The sequence below is a fragment of the Manis pentadactyla genome, chromosome 11 (genome assembly GCF_030020395.1).
Source record: "Manis pentadactyla isolate mManPen7 chromosome 11, mManPen7.hap1, whole genome shotgun sequence".
In the NCBI taxonomy this organism is placed as follows: Eukaryota; Metazoa; Chordata; class Mammalia; order Pholidota; family Manidae; genus Manis; species Manis pentadactyla.
The window spans coordinates 98,075,162-98,099,759 of NC_080029.1; the positions used below are offsets into that span (position 1 = coordinate 98,075,162).

A 24,598-nucleotide genomic window follows, 5' to 3' on the forward strand; every position below is an offset into this window, starting at 1 on the left:
CTTGACCTCATTCAACTGCCTCATCTGTAAAATGGGCATATGAGATTTGCCTTCCAGAGCTGCCATTAGAATAAAAAGAAAGCATATGTGAATATACCTAGCACAACAGTAAGCTTTCAAATAAACTTTTGTTTTGTTTTTTAAAACTTGATTATTTCTAATAGTGTCCCAAATAGATTTGAGGCTGCTTGCTTGTAATAGAGAGTATGACACCATGAATAACAAATGAATACTTTCAAGTTTTGCTCTGTATACTTCTGAGTACTTTTCATCATCACTAGCATGTATTCATCCATTACCTTGTGAAATAAACACATTGCAGAACCAAGTGAAGATGGCAAATGAGAAGGAATTAAGGAGACAGCCCTGGTGATAAAGTATCTGACAGAAGGGCAAATAAACTCGCTAGAAGTAGGCTGGCAATTTAATTCTGAGCTCCCCAGCAGCCAAGACAAAGAGAGAAACATGATTATTTTCATAAGTCATGGTGTTCACTGATGAACAAACCTGTTTCTTGGATCACAAGCTAATTCTTTAGAAATTTCTTCTGAAAGCATTTGTGAAAATAAACACTGCACCTTTGTGAACATGAGTGATGTTCTTTAAGAGCAGAGTTGAGTTTCACAGGGTTGCTTTTCATAATGCTCCTCAGTGATGGTCTGAGTCAGTGTGCAGCTCCCCTCAGCACCTCACTAGAGCACTGCTCGTGTGATGGCACGTTACAGTTGGCGGGTCTCTTCTGTGTACCCTAACCCCTGTCCTCTCCCACGATGGTCCTGTGACCTGATCATGGCTCCCTCCTAGAAGAGGGCAGAGCTGTGACTCCAAACCAGATGTCTCTACTCCTGTACACCTGGCTCCACCAGCACCAGAATGCCCCTGGGCAGCGGTGTGAGAATCCAAGAAGAAAAGAGCCCTTTCGTCATTATGATCATATCTGGTGGGCCAGAGAGAAGCTGATGAGAAATGGAGTAACAGAGAGCGGCTAAATTAGTCAAGCTGACCTAAAGGCAAAGGATTTGAGCTGAGAAGGTGCGAAAGAAGAGACAAAAAAGTGTAAGCAGTAATGGGGAGAGTTCTAGAGACACTTGTGGGTTAATCTCCTGGACTCCACGCCTTCAGGTGGAGGTGGAGGGCAGAGAGTGTTGCCCTGGGAGCTGTGTTAGTCTCCTAGGGCTGCCGTAACAAAACACCACGGACTGGACGGCTTGCCCATCAGACTGTTTGTTTCTCCTAGTTTTGGAGGCTGTAAGTGCAAGATCAAGGCAGGGTCAGCTTCTTGTAGCGCCAGTGTCCCAGCTTGCACATGGCTGCCTTCTCGCCGAGTCCCCCTTGGCCTTTCCTTTCTGCATGTGTGTAGTGCGCTCATGTCTCTTCTTCTTCTTGTAAGGACACCACCAGTGCTGTCAGGTAGGGCCCCACCCTTATGTCCTTGGTAAACCTCTATTACCTCCTTAAAGGTCCCATCTCCAAAGACAGTCACATTGAGGGTTAGGGCTTCAATAGATGAATTTGGGGGGAACACAACTCAGCCCTTAACAGGAGCCAAAGGTGGGGTTGGGGGAGTGTCCCTAAGACATAGGAAAAGAGAAAATTCCAGATTTGCCAATGAGAACCTATTCCCTCAGGCCTGGGAGCTGTGGGAGACAGGCTAGTTCTACCTGGTAAAGAACGTAGAGCTAAGAGATTCTTTAGTCTGAGGTGGGACCCGTACGGGGTCTGACAAGGGATCAGATTGTGGTTTCACAACATGTTAGTGCAAGAACCTTATAGAACAGTCTCCTGGCTCAGCCGCATATGAGCTCTGGGACCTTGGGTGAGTCACTTAAACACTCACAGCCTCAGTTTCCTTATCTGTAAAATGGGCTAATAATACCTCCTAGTCTATCTACCTCAGAAGGTAGAGTGAGGAGTAGCATCACGGAAGAGCAATACCCAACCTCCCCACACTCACACAGCCCAGTTGCACATCAGTGTTGTCATCTACAATGAAATAAAATGAAGTGGTGGCTGTAAAAGTGCTGGATGAGCTAGAAAGTGCCATATAAAGGACATTAAGTGTGACATCAGGAGTGATGATGACAGCAGCACAAGCTACATTCTCTGGCATTTTGTCATCTCAGCACCCACACCAGGTGCCTCGGTGTGCAAGGTGCTGCTCCCAGTCCACGCTCATCACAGTGGTGGCGATGGGAGGGCACGAGGGGGCCACCCGATGATTCCCAGGCTGAGAAGGGGCTGTCCTTCCCTTCCTTCAGTGATGTGCCCCATTACTTTCTCTTCTGCTCCTCGTCTCTCCCTCTTTTCCCTCCACTCTTCCCCCAAGATTTACATGTTGGGGAGGCAAGGGCAGGTGGAGATGGAGCCCCACATCCTCCTGAGCCAGGTCAGTCCTGGGTCTGGCACATCCCCTTCTTCTCCCTGTCATGACTGTGAGTGGCTCCGCAGGTGCGCGCTGAGGCCTGGGGGTCTGACCCCCACAGGAATGGGAGCTCTGACGGGGCCAGAGCTGACACTGGGTTCCTGCTCTCACCTGGGCCCGGCCCGGCGGCTCCGACACAGCAGGGCTCAGGACAGGCTGAAGAGCCAAGGGTGGGTGCTGCCCAGGAAGCACGCCGGGTCCCTGACGTCCTGGTCTGAGTGACTGTCTTTTCTGGGGAGCCAGCTGATATGAGGAGAAAGCTGCCATTTCTGCCTCCACCTCGGCAGAAGTTCTCTGAGCCTTGATTTCTTTCTATGAAAAGTGAGCGCTGCCAGGCTCACAGGGAAGCAAGGAGCATGAAGTGAGAGGACTCAGAAGAAATGTCACCGACGGGGCTCAGCACACAGTCATCCTGGCTCAGGGACTCACCCTCCCCATGCGCTCCCATGGCACCTGGTTCACGTTCCTGTGGTGGCATTTGTTCGTGTAGAGAATTCAATATGATAATTACTAAAATCACTCTTAATTGAATGTCTATCACATCAGGCACTGTTTCATGGCCTGTGCATCATCTCAATCCTCAAACTTTCAGGACAAATAGGTAACTTGTCCAAGATGGGATGTGAACCCCAACATGAATCCAAAGTCTATGCTCTTATCCTCTACATTAAGTGCTACCCACCCATTCTGCTGTACTGTAATTTGTTTGCTTAGATTTCCTATTTCCTCTTCCTATTTTAAATCATAAGCATTTTAAGGGCCAATGTGTTGTTTTACTTCTCTCTTTACATTTATACCTAGCACATTGTCTGGCACATAGCAGGCAGACAGGATATAGCCACCATTTATTGAACACACATACTATGTGCTAAACATGTTACAGATACTAATTCATTTATGTCATTAGGAGTCATTATGTCCACTTGTCAGAGGAGAAAACTGATGCTCAGAAAAGTCACACACCGTGCATGTGATCAGTGTCTATTCTGCCCTAGAGCTTTCTGACTCCACGTGGCATGTGCATAACTGTTAAGATACACTGCCCTCCCCCGACCAGATGAGCACTATTGCTGCTGATGGAAGGTAGCTCCACATGCAGAGTGGAAAATACACATGTGTAAGTGAATAAAGCTGATCTCTCATTTATGTTCACACACATGCATACATGCACATATATATATATATTCACCTACATATATTCACTTATACATATTGCTGGTATGTGCACAGATTAGCTCTGGAAGGCTGTATCCCTAGGGAGTCGCTTTGGTGGGGAGAGCTGATAAGCAGGGAGGAGACTTACTTTTCACTGTACACTTTTTTGTACCTTTTGAATTTTGAACAATGGGTTGGGATTATCTATTTAAAAACAATTAGGTTTTTTAAAAGACTGCTATATTTTGGGTGGCAAAGATATTGGATCCAGAAGACCCAGGGTCTAATCTCATCTCTACCACTGACTCAGTTGGAAGAATAATCACATTTATTTTCAGTTTCCTCATCCACCAAATAGGTAGAGGAATTGGTGCTCTACTTCCCTCACGGGGTCAAATGAGATCATCTACACAAAAGCATTTTGCAAGGTGAAAACAGCCCTGCATGTGCAATACATTGCTATACCCTAGTTGCATATCCAGAGCACATCCACCCACTCTCGAAGTGTGAGGACCTAGTGAAAAGCAGCCTGGCCTTGAGGGAGATCATTGGCATTTCCAGTTTGAAAAAAGGTTTGAATACTCAGCAGACATTCATGGCCAGAGCAGTGTGAAGCACCAGAGGAAATCTTTCAGCAAAGTGCTCACATTCCCCCTTCCACCACCATCACACACGTACAAGAACTGGTCTTACTGCCCCTGGGGCTTAAGAACGTTTACAGAGATAAGCTGGCCAGGAGCACGGCAGCCATTCTCCAACAGGCAAACACGACGAGGGTGGCCAAGGCTGCTGGTGGCTGGTAGTACTGCCCTGTTGCTGTTTTCTGCTCCATTAGAGGATGCTGGGTGCTAGAAGCTGCCGCGTCTCTGCTGCCACAGGATGGCAAAGTTTGGCAGTCTCTGCCTCAGGAGTTCTGTGGCCCCAACTCAGGAAGCACAGCTATTTCGGTCAGAAAACAAAGCTCTTCTTAGAGAACCTATTTTCAAAAGTAAAACTGGAGTGGGAGAGAATCCCAGTGGATTTTCTAGTTTCTGAGGCAAGGATGGAGAGGCAAGCACCTGGGGACTGAGAAATCTGGCTTCTTCTAATACGCCTTCAACAGTCTCAGTGACCTTGGGCAGTTCGTTTCATTTCCCTGAGCCTCAGTTCCCTCATCTGTAAATGCAGGGATTGAAATTAATCATCTCTTCAGTTCTTTCCATACCAAAGATCCTATGTCCTGGGAACGGTGCCTTGGGCCTAGCTCACGTCACCCTGCTCGTATGCTGCTAGCCCTGGGTCCGTGTTTGAGAGTAGGGAGTCTGCTGTGTTTCCTTGTCCCAGTGATCAGCATCTGAAGACCACCAATAAGAGTGTCTATCCTGAGATGTGAACCTCAGCAGGAGAGAGTGCCGCTGGCTTGACATCACACCTGTAAGCCTCGATATTTAACTAGGGTGGGAGTTTGGTTAAGAAATAGACCATGTGTGTGTGTGTGTGTGTGTGTGTGTGTGTGTGTGTGTGTGTGTCGCACACATGCACATATATTTGTTTGTGCGTGTTAGTAGGAGGGGCAAGAAGTTGTAACTCTACACCTATCACCTTGAGTTATACAGACTTGCTGCTAGAAACAAGGGGAAACCACCACTCCAGTTTGAACCCGTGTAGTTGAAGCACTGTACTTGCAACGGCCTTGTTTCCTGTAGTAGTGAGGGGTTTCTATCATCCAGCTCCAGTACGAACATGTTTCAGGGCTTCTGGGATTGAGCTTGGGAGTATAGTCAGCACTTTAATATGGTTCTTTTGGAAAATGTTCTGAGTTCCAAGCCAACGGTTATACAGTCTCAGCACACACTCACGTGTGAGTCAGAACTGCCTGTATTTCTCTCCCCTCTGCTGTGGCACCTAACTCAATCTTAGGCACATACTCAGCAATAATTGATTAATTCAATTAAAATATAATAAAGGGTCCTTATTATGTGACTTAGGAAGTCTCCCTATGTCTTTGAACAGGAGGGTGACCAACTCTTACCAGATTTCCCAGAACTGTCTTGGTTTTAAAATTAAGTCTCATACCTGGAGAACCCTCACTCCTGGGCAAACCAGGATGTGAACCAGTGAATCCCTTGTAGGCAGGGGCTTTGTGCTCCTTCTCCTCTCTAGGAATACAGATGATGCTCAGGCATTTCCATGGCCCTGTCCAGTGATCCTCCCAGTGGCCGTGGTTGGGGGCAGCCTTTCTGGCAGAAGGAACACACAGAGGCTCTGACGCTCACTAGGACGTCAGCTGTATTCCACTTCGTGATGGTGTGTAAAATGCAGTCCTCACCAGTCTTGCTTGAGTCAGTTGGGTGGCCAGGGCCCAGCCAGCTCGTTGCCCAGACCTTCCGTTAGCACTTGACTCGTGCTTTTCGTGGAGCATTTGCTCAGCAGCCCTTGCCAGAGGTGCCTCCCTGCCCTTTTGCCCTTCACATGCCTCCTCATGTGATGGGAGAAAATAAATGGGACGTGGGAAGAAGCACTGGCATGTGATCAGAAGCTCCGGATGAACCCTCCTCATTCTCTTCCCCAGGAAGTGTGGGGGTGAGGGGAAGGGAGGGAAGGCCTGTTTTATCCAGAAGATCTGGACGTGTCCAGCTAAGCCTACTCTGCAACATTAATGTCTAAACATGTGCCAGAAAGAGAGATCAAGAGCATTTAGCTGCACCATGTGAGCACTGCCCACAAACGTGGGACTCTGAACCCATACACGACAAATCCACCTTTCTGACATTGAGTTAATGTAGTTTCTCAACATCTGCACTATAGACATTTTGGGTCACATAATTCTTTTGCTGTGGGGTAGGATGGAGGTTCTGTCCTGTGCATCATAAGATGCTGAGCATTATCTCTGGTCTCTACCCACTATATGCACAAAAGTGTTTCCAGATATTGTCAAATGTTGGGGAGAAAACCAGGGAGAAAATCAGCCCTGGTTGAGAACCTCAAGTTAGAGCAATCAAGGCATCCTTGTGGGTCCCACCCTCCTGAGAACTTCATAGTCCAAGCAACACGTTTTGATGCACATTACATGAAAAACTAGCTCCCCCAGTATTCATAGTTTTTGCACAGAGAAAGTACTCCGTGGCAAGGAAATCTGGAGAACTCCAGGTTCCATGATCTAATACTTTGAAGAAATGCTACCTGACATATAATCAATCTTTTTCCTTGTGGAAAATCAAAATGCATTAGGACACTGTAGGTTCCAAAACATCCGACAGAGAGGAAACCTGCTCGACACTGAGCCAGACTTCGCTTTCTCATGGCCACCAGTGGTGTTGGAGATTGCTGTCTCAAGATCCTGAAAACTGAAAACAACTAAGCCAGTCTTTCTCAGACCCAAATACAAAATCCCAAGGTAAAGACCCATTGGTCCATCCTGGATTAACTGTTTCAAGATTCCCAGACCAACCAATGGTTTCAGGATCAGTTAACTATCTACCATCAGAGACTATATTCCTGGTGGGGCTGGAGATAGAACGGGCGTGGAGCCATTCCCCGAAGAAAGGACAAAGTGGACAATCATGAGGGCATGGCTGTGGTTCTTTCATAGCAATTTCCTTGAACACCTCTTTTCTTTTTTCCTTTGTGCTTTTCCTAAATGTCTGGCAGCTTCATTATCTTGATTTCTGCTCGGATTTCATGGAAACTGGTGGCAGCATACCTAAATTGCTGAGGAAGTTACAAAGACATGGACATTTTTTCTTATATTTCTGAATTAAAAGAGATTGCTTAATATTTTCAGGGATTGGAGATAAGGGCCACTGTACCTGGCAAGGGTGAGGTGAGGCTATGGATATAGGTCCAGAGCTTTTGCTATGATTACATTCCAGGTAATTATCCTTTTGGAGGTTTGCTACTGTGAATAACCAGGTGAAGAAGAGTCTTTGGAGAGGTAAAGCAGCCCTGAGAAGCCCAGGGGTACCACGAGCAAGGCATGCTGTCACTTTAAATACTGTGTTCTGGTTGCTAAGGAAACCAGATAAGTGGGTTGCCAACAAAATCTTCAGTCTCTCTGTGAAGATTAAAGCACCTTGCTCCATCTAAAGAGCAGATGGGAGAGTCATAGGTAGGAGACACACTTCTCATTACCAGGGGAAGGGTTAGGCCAAGTGAAAGATGAAGGGAGATAGTTTCTAGCTTATAGGAAGAAGATAAAATTTGTAGCTATTATCTATTTAACAGATTTTAAGTATTTGTTACATCCAGCAAGATAAGGGTTTAACCCTGACTTCTAGTTCCATTTCTACCACTAATTTTATCAACATATTGAAGTCACACTCAATGCAAAGTTTGGGAAGTCGGTTATATACAGTACAGAAAATGTTTGCATTTCAGTTCATCTATTCCTTTTATTCTTACTAAATATCTCAAGCACACAAAAAGTATAAAGAATAATTTACCACACCCTCATGTACTGATCACACAGCTTAAAAATAAAACACTATAGATACACTGACATTTGCTTGTGCTTTCTGTCTCTTCTCATTCAATGGCATAGAAATATCTTACATGCATGTCACCTCCCTCTTTATAGGAATCATTAGTTAATAAATATACCATGTTTTCAGCTATAAGCAATATAGGACCAGTAAATACAGAGTACTTTGGCAGCCCCCTACTCTAGAATAAGGCTTTTCTATTTGGGATTCTGGTTAGTTTTTCCTCCAAAGTCAAACTCTCAACCAGTGTGAGAAAACAGTAATCAGGGAGTCAGCAAGTGTGAGTAAAAACGCTGTCCAAAGTGGCTGCATTGCAAATGACACTTTCCTTACTTTATCTCTTTTATTGATTGATTCAACAAAGATTTGTGATTGCCTATTTCATGCCAGGCCTTGCGCTAGGCACTGAGGGTACAGCAGTAAGACAACCCAAAGTGCTTGTCTGCACAGAGCTCAGTAGGAGAGAGACAAGCTGAATAAAATCTACAGGAAGTTAAAGCATGGTAAATACAAATGGAGAGAGAGAGCAGGCATGGGAGCAGGTCTGGGAAACAAAGTGATGAGGTGGAGTTACTATTTCAGACAGGATAGTCCCTGACTCCCCTGAGGCCTCTCTCGGAAGGTGCATTTGAGCAAAGTCTCAAAGAGGGTGCAAGGAGTGAATGGACTTGCCAGCAAAAGGGACAGACAATGCAAAGGGCCATGAGGCAGCAGCACACTTGTCATGCTTCATCCACAGGACAGTGTGGCTGCAGGAGAGCACATATTCTTGGCAGAGGTCACCATGCCTGGCATTTATGGTGAGCCCCTCTCAGTCACAGAACCATAAGACATTTTTGTATTGAAAGGGAACTTAAAGATCATCTATAAAAGACTGTCAAAAACAGTCAAGCTTTCCACAGTTAAGAAAAAACAGTGTTGGCAGTAGACACTGAGAAGTGTTAGGGTGGGGAGGGTGAGGGGGATAAAGGGGCACAATAATTGGCAATCACAATATAAGTTGGTCACAGGGATGGCAGTACAGCCAGAGAATACAGTCAGTGATTCTGTAACATCTTTCTACATTGACAGATAGTAACCACACTAGAGGGGGTGAGGATTTAATAATATGGGTAACTGTTGAACCACTGTGTTATATATTTGAAACCAATGTACCATTGTATATCAACGATACCTCAATACAACAATAAAGAAAAGAAAGTACTGGTAAAAGGTCTAGAAAAGGGCTAAAAATGCAAAGCTCTCACAATAGAAGGTAGCCCCTTGCTCTGTTGTTCTCATGCCCTCTCTATTGTCTGTGCATACTCCGTTCCACTTCCTGTGGCCTTGAGTTCAAATTTTCCAGGGAACTGGGTTGATGGATCTAATTACCATGGCCCATTCCAAGTCCCAAGCCACTCTGAGGGTGCTGGCCTGAGGGAAGTGTCCAGCCCTGGTCCAGCTCATGACCACCCCTGACCAAAGAATGGCTCCACCGTTTCCCTAGCGAGGAGCCAAGTTCCAGTGTCCTGTGACTGACTCAGCGAGCACATCCCTCACTGATAAAGGAAGGAGAGACCATGCACCAGAGGAGCAAGGGGCTAGCCCACTGTCACAGAATGCAGAAAGGGGGAAGGAGAACGCAGGCCTCCCCCGTCCCTGTGCTGTCAAAGCCCCGGGGCTTGTTTCTGATGGGGCTCTGCCCAGGCATCCACGTGCCTTCTACCACTGCCGAGAGAGAGCTTAATGGATTTCTTAGCATGTAAATTCATGACAGAGGTATCATCTCTAAGAATAAAAGGAAGAACCAGGGGAAAAAATCCCATGTATGAAATGCTGTTGGGAGTCATCTCAGTTTTAGAGGTTGGCAAACATTCTAATAAAGGCCAGGTAACAAATATTTTAAGTTTTGTGGGCCATATGGTCTGTCACATTGACTTAACTCTGTCACTGCAGCACAAAAGCAGGCAGAGACAATATGTAAAAAAGTGGGTGTGGCTATGTCCCAACAAAACTTTATGTACAATAATAGGCTGCTGGTCGATTTGGCCCACAGGCTGGAGTTTGCTGATCTCCTCATCTAAAAGATTTCAAAATAGTTTAAATGGCTCATCCTTAAGTACTAGGGGAAATGTAAAAATTAAAGAAATAGTTGTATCTTTTTTATTGGGCATCAGTGCTTGGATATTTATTTGTGAACCAGGAACAAATATTTTTCTTACCTCCCTAACTACAGATGTGACAGCATTTGTCAGAAACCCACCATTAACACTGCAACATTGGTTATAGGAAAAGGAAAACAAGGAAGAAGAATAATGACAGGAATGATGACCTGTAGCATTTCTCCTTTGACAGGAATCCAGTAATTTTCCAACTTTTCTTTCATTCCTCCTTAACCAGAACAAACAAAACTAACTGCTTAAATTTCAATTCCTTATCCCATTCTCCAGCTGAAGGTTTGCAAAGCGATGTAAAGGCTCTAACTCGGGTAAACAAACACTGAGGAGCAAAGGTGACTTGGGGAATCTGTGCACACTTGGGGAATACGTACCACTTCTACTCACGTCACTCCTCCCCTAATAAATAGGGTGCAACCAACACTGCCTTAAAACAGAGCCCCACCTAGGAAAGCTGTGGTTATTACCTGTTCCCTCTGGTCAATTCAAGGCCAGGGCCAAGCCTGCCACTTCCCAGGAGACCGAGCATTTATCCCTTCCACAGAAGAATACACTAAACTACTCCAGGCCCCAACCACAGCCCACCAACTCACAATCCCCTCCTCTCTTTGGTTCCTCGGTAACTGGATAAAGAATACAATGCTCAGCCAGGAGCCTCAAATCTCATGTACCTCAGTGTACTTGCTCCAATCCTGTTTCCAGACTAATATCTTGAATACAGGTTATTAACTTATATCCCCACAGTTAACCAACACATTTCTGTAAGAGTAAATGTCTCTGCTTGAGAAAATGCCTCTTTGCTCGCCAAGTTTAAGTGCTAGCTGAATATTCAATGCATCAATAAGATGGGAAGAGTGGAATGAAGAGAAGAAACATAGGTGAAGACTGGGCCCAGAACTGAAACATCTCTTTTCCCCAAACCCTGTATTGCGGGGCATGCTTTGGCCTTGCAGTCCACAAGGTTCTATCGACACCTATTCATGTAATAAGCCACATGGTATTTCATACATGTCAGTAACACCAAGAACTCAAGTTAAACTAAAATATTTAACTGAATTGCTAAGATAACTTAAAATTGTCAAATGACTGAACTTCTTAACACACCTAATTTTATTTTGATTGTGTTCTCTTTCTAGAATGAAATATCTATGGGTATGGTTCCTGAGTTCTGAGCTTAGATGCTGAACTAAGTAAGTACCTTTTATGGCAAGGCCTATAATTCAGGATACGTCTCTTCTCTCTCTCCCCATTAAAAAAATGTATTAATATTACATTAATATTAATGTACAATATCCTTGACTGTTTTCAGGTGCACCCTCTTCTGGTCAGAAAAAAAACTGATCACTGTTTAGGAAAATAACTATTGAGAGTAGTCTAAAAGTTGATCATTAAAGAGAAACATTCTGATACAACTAAAGAAGCATCCCTCTTTTCTTTGCAAGCACAAAAAATTGTTTTTCTATTACAAAAATTAGTGATCCTCGAAGACCTAAATAAAGACATGAAACCATAAAACTCTTAGAAGAAAACATAGGCAAAAATCTCTTGAATGTAAATATAGGCAATTATTTTTCTAGACAAATCTCCTCAGGCAAGGAAAACAAAATAAAAAATGAACAAGTGGGACTACATCAAATAAGAAAGCTTCTGTACAGCAAAGGACACCATAGCAGAAAAAAAGGCATCCTACAGTATGGGAGAATGTATTTGCAAACGATTCATGTGATAAGGGGTCAACATCCAAAATATATGAAGAACTCACATGCCTCAACACCAGAAAAAAAACAAATAACATGATTAAAAAATGGGCAGAGGATCTGAACATTTCTCCAAAGAAATACAGATGGCCAACAGGCACATGAAAAGTTGCTCCACATTTGCTAATTATCAAAGAAATGCAAATCAAAACCACAATGCAGTTATCACCTCACACCAGTTAGAATGGCCACTATCCAAAAGACAAGATATAAGAAGTGTTGGTGAAGATGTGGAGAAAAGGGGACCTTCCTACACTGTTGGTGGGAATGTCAATTGGTAGAGCCACTATGGAAAGCTATATAGGTTCCTCAAAACACTAAAACTAGAAATACCACATGACCCAGTAACTGCACTTCTAGAAATTTACCTGAAGAAAACAATATCCCTGATTTGAAAAGATATATGCACCTGTTTACTGCCCCATTATTTACAATAGCTAAGATATGGAGGCACCCAAACTGAGTATCAACAGATGAATGGATAAAGATGTGGTACCTGTACACAATGGAGTATTATTCAGACACTAAAAAAAAACAGAAATCCTACCATTTGCAGCATGAATGGATATAGAGGGCATTATGCTCAGTGAAGTACACCAGACAGGGAAAGACAAATACATACCATATGACTTCACTAATTTGTAGAATATAAAAACAAAGCAAAATAGAATGAACAGAACAGCCATAAACACATAGACACTGAGAAGTGACTGGTGGTTACCATGGGGGAAGGGTTGCAACGGGTAGGTGGGAAAAGTGAGCAAGATAAAAGGGCACAGAAATTCTCAATCATAATATAAGTTGGTCACAGGGATGGAAGTACAGCAGGGAGAATATACGCAATGATTCTGGAACATCTTCTATGTTGACAGGAACTGTACTACTGGGAGTGAGGATTTAATAATATGGGTAACTGTTGAACCACTGTTGTGTATTTGAAAACAATATAAGATTGTGTATCAGTGATACTTCAATAAGAATGAAAAAAATAGAAATCCTACTATTTTTTATTAAAGTATCATTGATATGCTCAGGTTTCACATGAACATTGTGATTACCACATTCCCCCCAATTATCATGTCCCCACCACATACCCCATTACAATCACCCTCCATCAGCATAGCAAGATGCTAGAATCACTACTTGTCTCCTCTGTGGTATACTTCCTTCACCGTGCCTCAGCTATATTATGTGTGCTAATCATAATACCCATTAATTCGCTTCTCCCTCCCTTCCCACCCACCTACCCCAGTCCCTTTCCCTTTGGTAACCGTTAGTCCATTCTTGAGTTCTGTGAGTCTGCTGCTGTTTTGTTCCTTCCGTTTTTGCTTTCTTCTTATGCTCCATAAATGAGGGAAATCATTTGGTACTTGTCTTTCTCTGCCTGGCTTATTTCACTGAGCATAATACCCTCTAGCTCCATCCATGTTGTTGCAAATGGTAGGATTTGTTTTCTTCTTATGACTGAATAATATTCCATTGTGTGTATGCACCATCTTTTCTTTATCCATTTATCTGATGGACACTTAGGTTGCTTCCATTTCTTGCCTTATTGTAAATAGTGCTGCAATTACTGGTGCATATCTTTTTGAATCTGTGATCCTGTTTTCTTAGGGTGAATTCCTAGGAGCGGAATTCCTGGGTCAAATGGCATTTCTATTTTTAGTTTTTTGAGGAACCTCCATGCTGCTTTCCACAATGGCTGAACTAATTTACATTCCCACCAGCGGTGTAGGAGGGTTCCCCTTTCTCTGCTTCCTCACCGGCATTTGTTGTTGCTTGTCTTTTGAATGTTGGCCACCCTAACTGGTGTGAGGTGATATCTCATTGTGGTTTTAACTTGAATTTCTCTGATGATTAGTGATGTGGAGCATCTTTTCATGTGCTTGTTGACCATCTGAATATTTTCCTTGGAGAAGTGTCTGTTCAGATCCTCGGCCCATTTTTTTAACCAGGGTATTTGCTTTTTGGGTGTTGAGGCATATGAGGTCTTTATGTATTTTGAATGTCAACCACTTATGGGATATGTCATGTATGAATATATTCTCCCATACTGTAGGATGCCTTTTTTGTTCTATTGATGGTGTCCTTTGCTGTACAGAAGCTTTTCAGCTTGATATAGTCCCACCTGTTCATTTTTGCTTTTGTCTCCCTTGCTTAAGGAGATATGTTCATGAAATGTTGCTCATGTTTATATTCAAGAGAGTTTTGCCTATGTTTTATTCTAAGAGTTTTATGGTTCCATGACTTACATTCAGGTCTTTGGTCAGTTTTGAGTTTACTTTTGTGTATGGTGTTAGACAGTAATCCAGTTTCATTCTCTTACATGTAGCTGTCCAATTTTGCCAACACCAGCTGTTAAAGAGGCTGTCATTTCCCCATTGTATGTCCACGGCTCCTTTGTCATATATTAATTGGCCATATATGTGTGGGTTTATATCTGGGCTCTCTATTCTATTCCATTGATCTATTAGTCTGTTCTTGTGCCTGTGCCAAATTGTCTTGATTACTGTGGCTTTGTAGTAGAGCTTGAAGTTGGAAGCATAATCTCCCCCAGCTTTATTCTTCCTTCTCAGGATTGCTTTGGCTATTCGGGGTCTTTTGTGGTTCCATATGAATTTTAGAACTGTTTACTCTAGTTCATTGAAGAATACTGTTGGTATTTTGATAGGGATTGCATTGAATCTGTAGACTGCTTTAGGCAGGATAGCCAATTTGACAATATTAATTCTTCCTACCCAAGAGCACGGAATGTATTTCCATTTGCTAGTGTTCTCCTTAATTTCTCTCAAGAGTGTCTTTTAGTTTTTTGGGTATAGGTCTTTCACCTCCTTGGCTAGGTTTATTTCTAGGTATTTTATTCTTTTTGATGCAATTGTGAATGGAATTGTTTTCCTGATCTCTGCTAGTTCATCATTAGTGTATAGGAATACAACAGATTTCTGTGTATTAATTTTGTATCCTGCAACTTTGCTGAATTCAGGTATTAGTTCTAGTAGTTTCGGAGTGGAGTCTTTAGGTTTTTTTATGTACAATATCATGTCATCTGCAAACAGTGACAGTTTAACTCCTTCCTTACAAATCTGGACGCCTTTTATTTCTTTGTGTTGAATGATTGCCATGGCTAGGACCTCCAGTACTATGTTGAATAAAAGTGGGGAGAATGGGCATCCTTGTCTTGTTCCCGATCTTAGAGGAAAAGCTTTAAGCTTTTTACTCTTAAGTATGATGTTGGCTGTGGGTTTGTTGTACATGGCCTTTATTATGTGGAGGTACATGCTCTCTATACCCATTTTGTTGAGAATTTTTACATGAATGGATGTTGAATACTGTCAAATGCTTTTTCACCATCTATGGAGATGATCATGTGATCTTTGTTCTACTTTTTGTTGATGCAGTGGAAGATGTTGATGGATTTTCGAATGTTGTACCATCCTTGCATCCCTGGGATGAATCCCACTTGATCATGGTGTATGAACCTCTTGATGAATTTTTGAATTTGGTTTGCTAATATTTTGTTGAGTGTTTTTGCATCTATGCTTATCAGGGATATTGGTCTATAGTTTCCATTTTTTTATGGTGTCTTTGCTTAGTTTGGGTATTAGAGTGATGCTGGCTTCATAGAATGAGTTGGATGTATTCCCTTCTCTTCTATTTTTTGGAAAACTTTAAGGAGAATGGGTATTAGGTCTTCTCCAAATGTCTGATAAAATTCAGTGATGAAGCCATCTGGCCCAGGAGTTTTGTTCTTGGGTAGTTTTTTTATTCTGATTCAATTTCATTGCTGGTAATTGGTCTATTCAGATTTTCTGTGTCTTTTTGGGTCAGCCTTGGAAGGTTCTATTTTTCTAGGAAGTTGTCCATTTCTTCTAGGTTATACAATTTGTTAGCATATAATTTTTCATAGTGTTCACTACTAATTCATTGTATTTCTGTGGTGTCCATAGTGATTTTTCCTTTCTCATTTATGATCTTGTTATGTGTGTAGATTCTCTTTTTTTTCTTGAAAAGTCTGGCTAGGAGTTTATCTATTTTGTTTATTTTCTCAAAGAACCAGCTCTTGGTTTCATTAACTCTTTATATTGTTTTATTCTTCTCAATTTTATTTATTTCTTCTCTGATCTTTATTATGTCCCTCCTTCTGCTGACTTTGGGCCTCATTTGTTCTTCTTTTTCCAATTTCAATAATGGTGAATTTAGACTTTTCATTTAGGATTGTTCTTCCTTCTTTAAATAGGCCTGAATTGCTATATGCTTTCCTGTTAGAACAGCCTTCGCTGCATCTCACAAAAGTTGGGGCATTGAGCTGGTTTTCATTTTCTCCATATATTGCTTGATCTGTTTTAATTTGGTCATTGATCCATTGATTATTTAGGAGCATGTTTTTAAGCCTCCATATGTTTGTGAGCCTTTGTTTTCTTTGTATAATTTATTTATCATTTCATACCTTTGTGATCTGTGAAGCTGGTTGGTACAATTTCAATCTTTTTGAATTTGCTGAGGCTCTTTTTGTGGCCTAGTATGTGATCTATTCTGGAAAATGTTTCATGTGCACTTGAGAAGAATGTGCATTCTGTTGCTTTTGGGTGGAGTGTTCTATAGATATCTGCTAGGTCCATCTGTTCTAATGTGTTGTCAGTGCCTTTGTCTCCTTACTTCTTTTCTTTCTGGTTGATCTGTGCTTTAGCATGAGTGGTGTGTTAAACTCTCCTAAAATGAACGCATTGCATTCTATTTCCCGCTTTAATTCTGTTAGTATTTGTTTCACATATTTGGGCGCTCCTATGTTGGGTGTGTAGATATTTATAATGGTTACATCCTCTTGTTGAACTGACCCCTTTATCATTATATAATGTCCTTATCTCTTTGTACTCTTAGTTTTGAAGTCTATTTTATCTGATACAAGTATTGCAACTCCTGCTTTTTTCTCCCTATTGTTTGCATGAAATATCTTTTTCCATACCTTCACTTTTAGTCTGTGTATGTCTTTGGGTCTGAAGCAAGTCTCCTCTAGGCAGCATATAGATGGGTCTTACTTTTTGTCCATTCTCTAACTCTGTCTTTTGATTGATGCATTCAGTCCATTTACACTTAGGGTGATTATTGATAGAGAAGTACTTACTGCCATTGCAGGCTTTAGATTCATGGCTACCAAAGGTTCAAGGGCAGCTTCTTTACTATCTAACAATCTAACTTAACTTGCTTATTACGCTATTATAAACACAATTTGAAGAGTCTTTTTTTTTTCCTCCCTTTTCTTCCTCCTCCACTGTTTATACATCAGTTATCCTATTCTGGACTCTTTGTGTATCCCTTGACTGGCTTTGTGGGTAGCTGATTTAATTTTGCATTTGTTTAGTATTTAATTGGTCTACTTCCTTTACTGTGGTTTTATTTTCTCTGGTGAGAGCTATTTAGCCTTAGGCACACTTCAATCTAGAGCAGTGCCTTTAAAATACACTGTAGAGATGGTTTGTGGGAGGTAAATTCCCCTAACTTTTGCTTATCTGAGAATTTAATCTCTCATTTAAATTCAAATGATAATCTTACTGGGTAGAGTATTCTTGGTTCGAGGCCCTTCTGTTTCATTGCATTGAATATATCATGTCAGTCCCTTCTGGCCTGTTTCTGCTGAGAAGTCTGATGATAGCCTGATGGGTTTTCCTTTGTAGGTGATCTTTGTTCTCTCTGGCTGCTTTTAATACTCTGTCCTTGTCCTTGATCTTGCCATTTTAGTTACTATATGTCTTGGTGTTGTCTTCCTTGGGTCCCTTGTGTTGGGAGATCTGTTTACTTCCATGGCCTGAGAGACTATTTCCTTCCCCAAATTGGGAAAGTTTTCAGCATTTCTTCAAAGACACTTTCTCCCCCTTTTTCTTCTTCTGGTACCCCATAATGCAAATATTGTTGTTTGGATTGGTCACACAGTTCTCTTAATATCCTTTCATTCCTAGAGATCCTTTCTTCTCTCTCTGCCTCAGCTTCTTTGTATTTGTTCTAATTTCTATTCCATTTACTGTGTCCTCTACCTCATCTAATCTGCTTTTAAGTCCCTCCATTGTTTGTTTCATTTCAGCTAGTGTATTTTTAAGGTGTCTATCTTCCTCCTGAATTCATCCCTTAGCTCTTAAATATTTTTCTGTAGCTCCATTAGCGTGCTTATGACTTTTATTTTGAATTATTTTTCAGGAAGATTGGTGATTTCAGTCTCACTGAGCCCTCTTTCTGGTGTTTGAGGGATTTTGGATTGAACAAAGTTCTTCCTTTTCATAATCCTGCAGCTATGGCAGTAGTTGCAGACGAGTGGCGCCAGTGCCCACCCTAAAGAGCAAGCCCTTCCCTGCTTCCTGGCTGCAGTGCCTGTCTATGCCATCAGGGCCAGTGAGCCATGTGCAGGAGGCTTCCTCTGGGTTAATCTCCACTGTCATTTGTGGGGCTGCCCTCAGACTGGCCTGGAGCCATGGCGGGGGTTAGGTGAGCAGCACTGGGGCCTGCCCAGACAAAGCTTTCCTGCTTCCTGGCCACAGTGCCTGCCTCTGCTGTCAGGGCCATTTAGATGCACACAGAGAAGCCTCTGCATTAAGCTGTGTAGTTGCTGTAGGTGGGGCTGCTCTCCAGCTGGTCTGGAGCAATTGTGGGGACAGTGTGTTCATGCACAGGTGCCAGTGGGAATTGGCAGAATGCTTATTGTGGTGAGGGGCCTCAGGGCTGCATTGCCAGCGAGGGGGATGGAGCACCTGGAGCTCCTGAAAATTTCCAACCTGCTGAGCTGAGTGTGCCAGGATGATTTTGTCCACCTGTTCCTTCTCCTAAACCCTTGCCCCTTTAGCAGCCTTCTCACTGCTGGGAAGTCTTTCAAAGCACCTGCCTTTCTCTTGTCCCAGGGCAGCTGATTGTGGAATCTGTTGGTAGTCATAGTCTCTGACTTTGGTTTTCACCCCCTTTAAATCTCCAGAGCACCATGCAGTGTGGGTTTGTGCTCCTGGAATAGATATCTAGGGTTGGGTATTTAGCAGTCCTGGCCTTCTACTTCCTCCCCACTCTGATTCTCTTCTTCCCGCCAGTGAGCTGGTGTAAGAGGGAGTGCTCAGGTCTCACCAGGTCACAGCTTTTTTACTTTACTCTTTTCCATGAGATGTTCTCTTCTCCCAGATGTAGACTGGCTGGTCTAATCTTATTTTCTGGTCACTCTGTTAGGAATAGTTGTGTTTGCTGTATTTTCATGACATACGTAGTTTTGGGAGATTTCTTCCTCACTTCTCACGGCATCTTTTTTCTAGTCAATCCTATTTCTTAACAGATGAATCTACTTAGATTCCCTACACTTCACTGTAACATAGTGACAAGGCCTGGGACTATTCTAGGTAGAGTAATGAAACAAAGATCAATAAATTTGGTCTCTGAGACGGTCTAGTCCTGGCACATTTCACATTCCAGAAGATACGTGAAGGTGGGAAAGTTGTGTTTGGTTTGCATACTCTGAGCATTTTGTGCTGAGACACAACAGAACACAGTGAGTAAAAGCACGGGCTTTGACATGGGACTGAGTTTGAATCCCAGCTCTGCCATTTACTGACTGGGATCTTGACTCCATGACTGTTTCACCATTTAAAAAGAGAATATTTCCTCATAAGGCTATTGTAAAGATTAAATGAGTTAATACTGGGAAATGGCTTAGAACATTGCCTGGCACAGAGTTAATTAGCATAAAAAGGAGAAAGAATCTGTAGGAGCCTCTCCTAACGCCACGGTGGTCTCTGGCTACATACCTAGGCCCATGCCACAAACCACACCAACCATCCCAAGAGATTTTACTAACTCCTTCCTGCAGATTTTACAATCTTCTGTGGCAAGCTACTGAGCACACTTAGCAATTTCTATCCTACATTATGTACAAGTCATGAATTCCTTAAGTACCTATCCTGATATGATAGACTACATTTCAATAACCATTTTATTAGTTACAGAATCTCCACTAGTATTTACATAGTGCAAAAGAGCTGTTATTACCCCTAAAATGTGATATAACAATTACTGGAAGCATATAAAATACCATCTCTGCAAAAGTTATCTCCAGTCAATGCCTTAAAAACTTCTCAACAGCAGAAGAACTAAGATGAAAATCCCTTCATGTTACAATTCATACTGATTGTTAGTTTTTTTTATTAGAGCATTACAATTAAGACATTAAATTATCAATTCATGTGGCATATTCAGAAATTAAATTACAAAATTATACGAATACTTTTAAGGTGTGCTGTGCCAACAAAGTTTCAATCTTTATCATTAATTAGGATTCTGATTTCAGATTAAGCAGTTTGGTTGATTCTGTGATGTGTATAAAGGTTGGAAGGGGAAAGGGAGGAGTAAGATGTCTGTATATAATGTCACAGAAATATTTTAAAACCAAAAAAAGGTTAAGTTCTTAAATGGTTAAGTTAATATTCTAACCTGTTGGCACAATGTACAGAAAATACTTAAATGACAAGTTGTTTTTTTAAAGCAAACAACAGCTTTACAAACAGTAATACTTCTTTATACATATATTAAAGTAATAATGTGTTAAGATTTAATGGTTTCATGTTAAGAGGTGAAAATGCAGAGTTCACTATTCATTTGCACATTATAATTCCCACCCCCCCACACCCACCCCACAGCTTATTAAGAAATCAGACATTATTTGGATATTAATTTCCCAATATTTAAGCAATGTGAATTCCTTTTGACTAATTCTTTTCCAAATACTGGAAGCATATAAAATACCATCTCTGCAAAAGTTATCTCCAGTCAATGCCTTAAAAACTTCTCAATGTACAACACATATTATTTTTCCCATGTTTAGTCAAAAGAAATATATTACATCATTTACAAACATATTTAAATCAAAAATTAAGATAATATGAACATTTGTCTTTTGAGAAGTAATCCTCACAGCAAATCTACTGAAGCAGAAATCTAGTTTTGGGAGTACGATTCATACAGTACTTCGTATATATATGTACTGAAGTAGAAATCTAACGCTAATTATTGCCAGTAAAACAACCTCTACAGACTAAGAAAAAAATCACTATGGTTTTTATTACTTGTAATGGTGAATGTAACTTACTCTTACCATTAGATCTCTCTCAAGGTCTCCAAAGAGCCACCGACCCAGTTACCAAAAAAAGAAAAAAAAAAGGCCTAGTTTTCATACCTCCTCCTGTATATAATATACACAAATCCCAATATTTATCTTAAGGAAACAAATTATGAAGACATTATTAATACTATTTAAGCATACCTTCAACATAGTAGCATTTCCTTTTATACATTTTGGGTTATCTTCTAGAAGTGACTTGTCTCATATAAAAAAAGGCTGTGGTCCCTCGGGTTTGCTGGCAAAAGACACTGCATGTGCAAAGAGTGTTTATCCAACACATAATCAAACATTTCCAAAGTCTGTAACAAAATTAAATTATTGGTGTTCTGAAGATTTCCTCAACTTCTCTTTTGATACAAATGTCAAAAATCTAAAATGACACCTCTTATTCAGAAGAGATACAAAATATAAGAAACCTTTGAAAAGCCATTGCCCCAAGATCAAGAGTTGTTTGAATCACTGACACCAAGCAAAGGAGATTTACATCATAAAAAGTAAGAAAAGTTTTTAAATTCACTTAAGATTGTCAGTAGTTCAAAACGTCTATCATTTCTTTACACCAACTAATCCTTCCAAATGTGTAGAGACAGTAAGATCTGCCATATATAAATCCATGATTAACTATTTCAGAGGCTTCATTCCTTACATGCTGCATTCCTTTAAGTACTGGATACTTTGTGCCTAAGAAGTCTGTCCTGTAGAACAGTTTAGACAACAGCACAATACAATAATGTCCCCTTTTAGCACACTAATGAAGCTGACAAACTGACATTTTCTATACAGCAATGCTCCTAAACTTTCACAACAAATAAATCATCAACCAAGAATCTGATCTCTTCATAATTAAATGCCAGCATTATAAAACGTTAAAAGTAACACAGTACTCCCAATGATTTCAGTAAATATGCCCAATTCTTCTCTCCTACCTCTGTGAGATAAAACCAGGGTAGGGAAAATACCCTTCCGTCCAGTTCTGTGCCTGCCTATGGGAGCTATTAAGTGTAAAGTTGCTGTGTGCATGTGAGTCATCTGGAGGTGGGGGAGACAGAAGGTTGGAGGGAAGACCAAAAATTAGGCAATTTATAATTCTCCCACTATTACAATAAATCTGTAAAGGTCACTACCAGGTGACTGACTAGCAAATACAACATTTAGCTCATTAAATTTAATTTATCCCAAGTGAGGACGTACATCCCTACAGAAGGGCAAAGATAAATAAAAGAGATCAAGAATGCCTGCATATGTCTGCATACTCTAATTAAATCATCTAGTAGTTTCAGCACAATTACAATAACTTTCTCTTTTCTTCATTAACTTCCTCTTCTGAGCCTTGATTATCAGGATGTATCTTGTAAGTTGTGTGAAGTTCCTTTCCCTGACCTCCTTCCTATTAGTAACTATGGTTGGTGTTACGTTGCAGGTGCTCAGGGCTAGAGGCCAAATAAATTTTTTTTTATAAGGTGAGGTTTTTCACTCAGGACGAGTTTGGATACCTAGTCAAATCTGTATCTGAAATCCTGAGGGTCTTAAGTCAGAAGTATGCAAGAGAACACCCCAGTATAAGACTTTGTTTCTGGATAGTTACATGTAACTGCTGCAGTCATACAATTAGTTACAGTTATTCACCTGTCAGAATTTGCCTAAGTTTATGTAAATATGATTATTATGTACAAGAGCATTCCTGAGGTAAGAAGCAAATATGAGACAGAACCTGCAAGGTCCTATCGTGGGTGACTTTTCACTATTAAAGACAACTTCTATCCTTTTCCACAGATAAGGCCAGCTCTAATCTATACGGTGGCTCTTTGTTAGCCTAAGGATTGGAGGCAGTTTTAGCACATCCCAACTTCAATCACTTAAATGATCAATGATTTCTGAAATAAGCATTTGTGGACCAAACAAAAGTTGCATCAATTTTTAATACAAAACACTTTGTGGACTTAGTAACCCTCAGCCACTATTTTTTAGTTGTCTAACTACCTCCAGTTCATTTTTAAAGAAGCACAAGTAAGTTTTATCAGACAAATTAGAGTGAAAGAGGCACAGTCTTTGAAAGCAAACACTGGTACTGCTCCTACCCTTGGACCTTGATCTTTAACTTTCAAAATAACTCTAAGTAGGCATTTTAAATTTATTTTCTTTAAAACATGGTCTTATTAAAATCATTATTTTCCATAATAAAATAAGCTGAAAGAATTATGAATTTTCCACAGTTTTCTGAAAGACACTTAAGTGCAAATGAAAAGCTAAGCTACAGATCATAACACAAGTAAAAGAGCTCCAAAAATATTTGTTGGAAATTAAATAGATACATTAAATATTGGACAGTGCAAAATGCTCAGATGAAGCATAAAAGATAATGGCTGCAACCCTCACACAGCTGGAGATAGACAGCTGACATTTCCTGAGTTACAGATTTGGGGGTGTACAAGTAGAATCCAAATGCTCGTTGTTCATTGAACTGCAGCTGCTGGATTTCTGATGCTCCTGACTTGCTTGGTGGTCAGTAGTCCAAGCCTCCCTGTCCATTCCCGGCTCTAGTACCTCAGACGCTTCTGCTTCCTCTTCCCCACTTTGCTCTGCATTGTCTTCCTCAGAACCATTAAGAGTTTTTCCAAGCTGAAGAGTTTCCATTGTTCTCTGGGTCTCAGAGACCCAAGACTCAATTCTACTATTGAGCTGTACTTCTACAGATATGGGTTCATGAGTATAATCTTCCTCCTCCTCCTCCTCTTCATCATCCTCTTCTTCAAGCATGCCAGGTACGAGAGTGCTGGTGGTGCTGGTGATGGAGGAATTCAAAAGATCTCGGCAACTGCCATCCAAAGAGCCAGTCTCCGTACTCTGCTGTGAGGCCCATTCCAAGTCATCTGGCTTCACTTCCTCTTTGTCGCTCGCTTTCCCAGGGTTTGTGGCTGAGGTAGTACTGCCTGCAGCCACTGCCAGGGGCTGCTTACCAACAGGGGCTGTGTCAGATGGAACTTCACTGTCTTTTTCAGATGTGCTATGCTTAGAGGAAACCTCTCTCTCATTTTCTGATGTTTCCAGTCCATCTGAAGTTTCCACCATGTTTCTCCAATTTGTTTCTGCAAATATCAAACATATTTTTTAAAAAACCAGAACACTGTTTCAGAATCATACAACTGTTAAGAGGGAAGAAACTAGAATTCTAATTTGTGGGCTCACCAACAGATTGGAAAAACTAAAAACTTAGTTTATTTTACTACTAACAGTTTAATTACTAGTAGTTATTCTATTACTCCTAGTTTAAATGGGGAAAAATGATTTTCAAAACTGTACATTTCATAATGCTTTGGAATGTAAAAGATCTTACACCAGCAGGTGTTCACTGATGCTCAACTATAAAATCCATATATTCATGAAAAATCAACAAATTGCTTTATTTTTTTTTTTTGACCTAGAGGTGTACTGGGCTCAAGGATCCACAAGATGGCAGAGCCAAGAAGTCCGGCCCAAACAGCTCTGACTTGACAGCTCAGTTACCTGAG

The 24,598-nt window shown here is 41.3% G+C and overlaps 1 protein-coding gene across 2 annotated transcripts in view; it reads right to left on the reverse strand.

Moving 5' to 3' along the window:
* Nucleotides 1–20,083: 20,083 nt before the first annotated feature.
* Nucleotides 20,084–24,598, reverse strand: part of SECISBP2L (SECIS binding protein 2 like) — a 72,594-nt gene continuing 68,079 nt past the window's right edge. For both annotated transcript variants that reach the window (XM_036895141.2, XM_036895144.2), the window contains one exon: nt 20,084–24,175. In XM_036895141.2, coding sequence (XP_036751036.2) covers nt 23,499–24,175 — 677 coding nt within the window. In that variant the 3' untranslated portion in view covers nt 20,084–23,498. The remainder of the gene's footprint in view (nt 24,176–24,598) is intronic.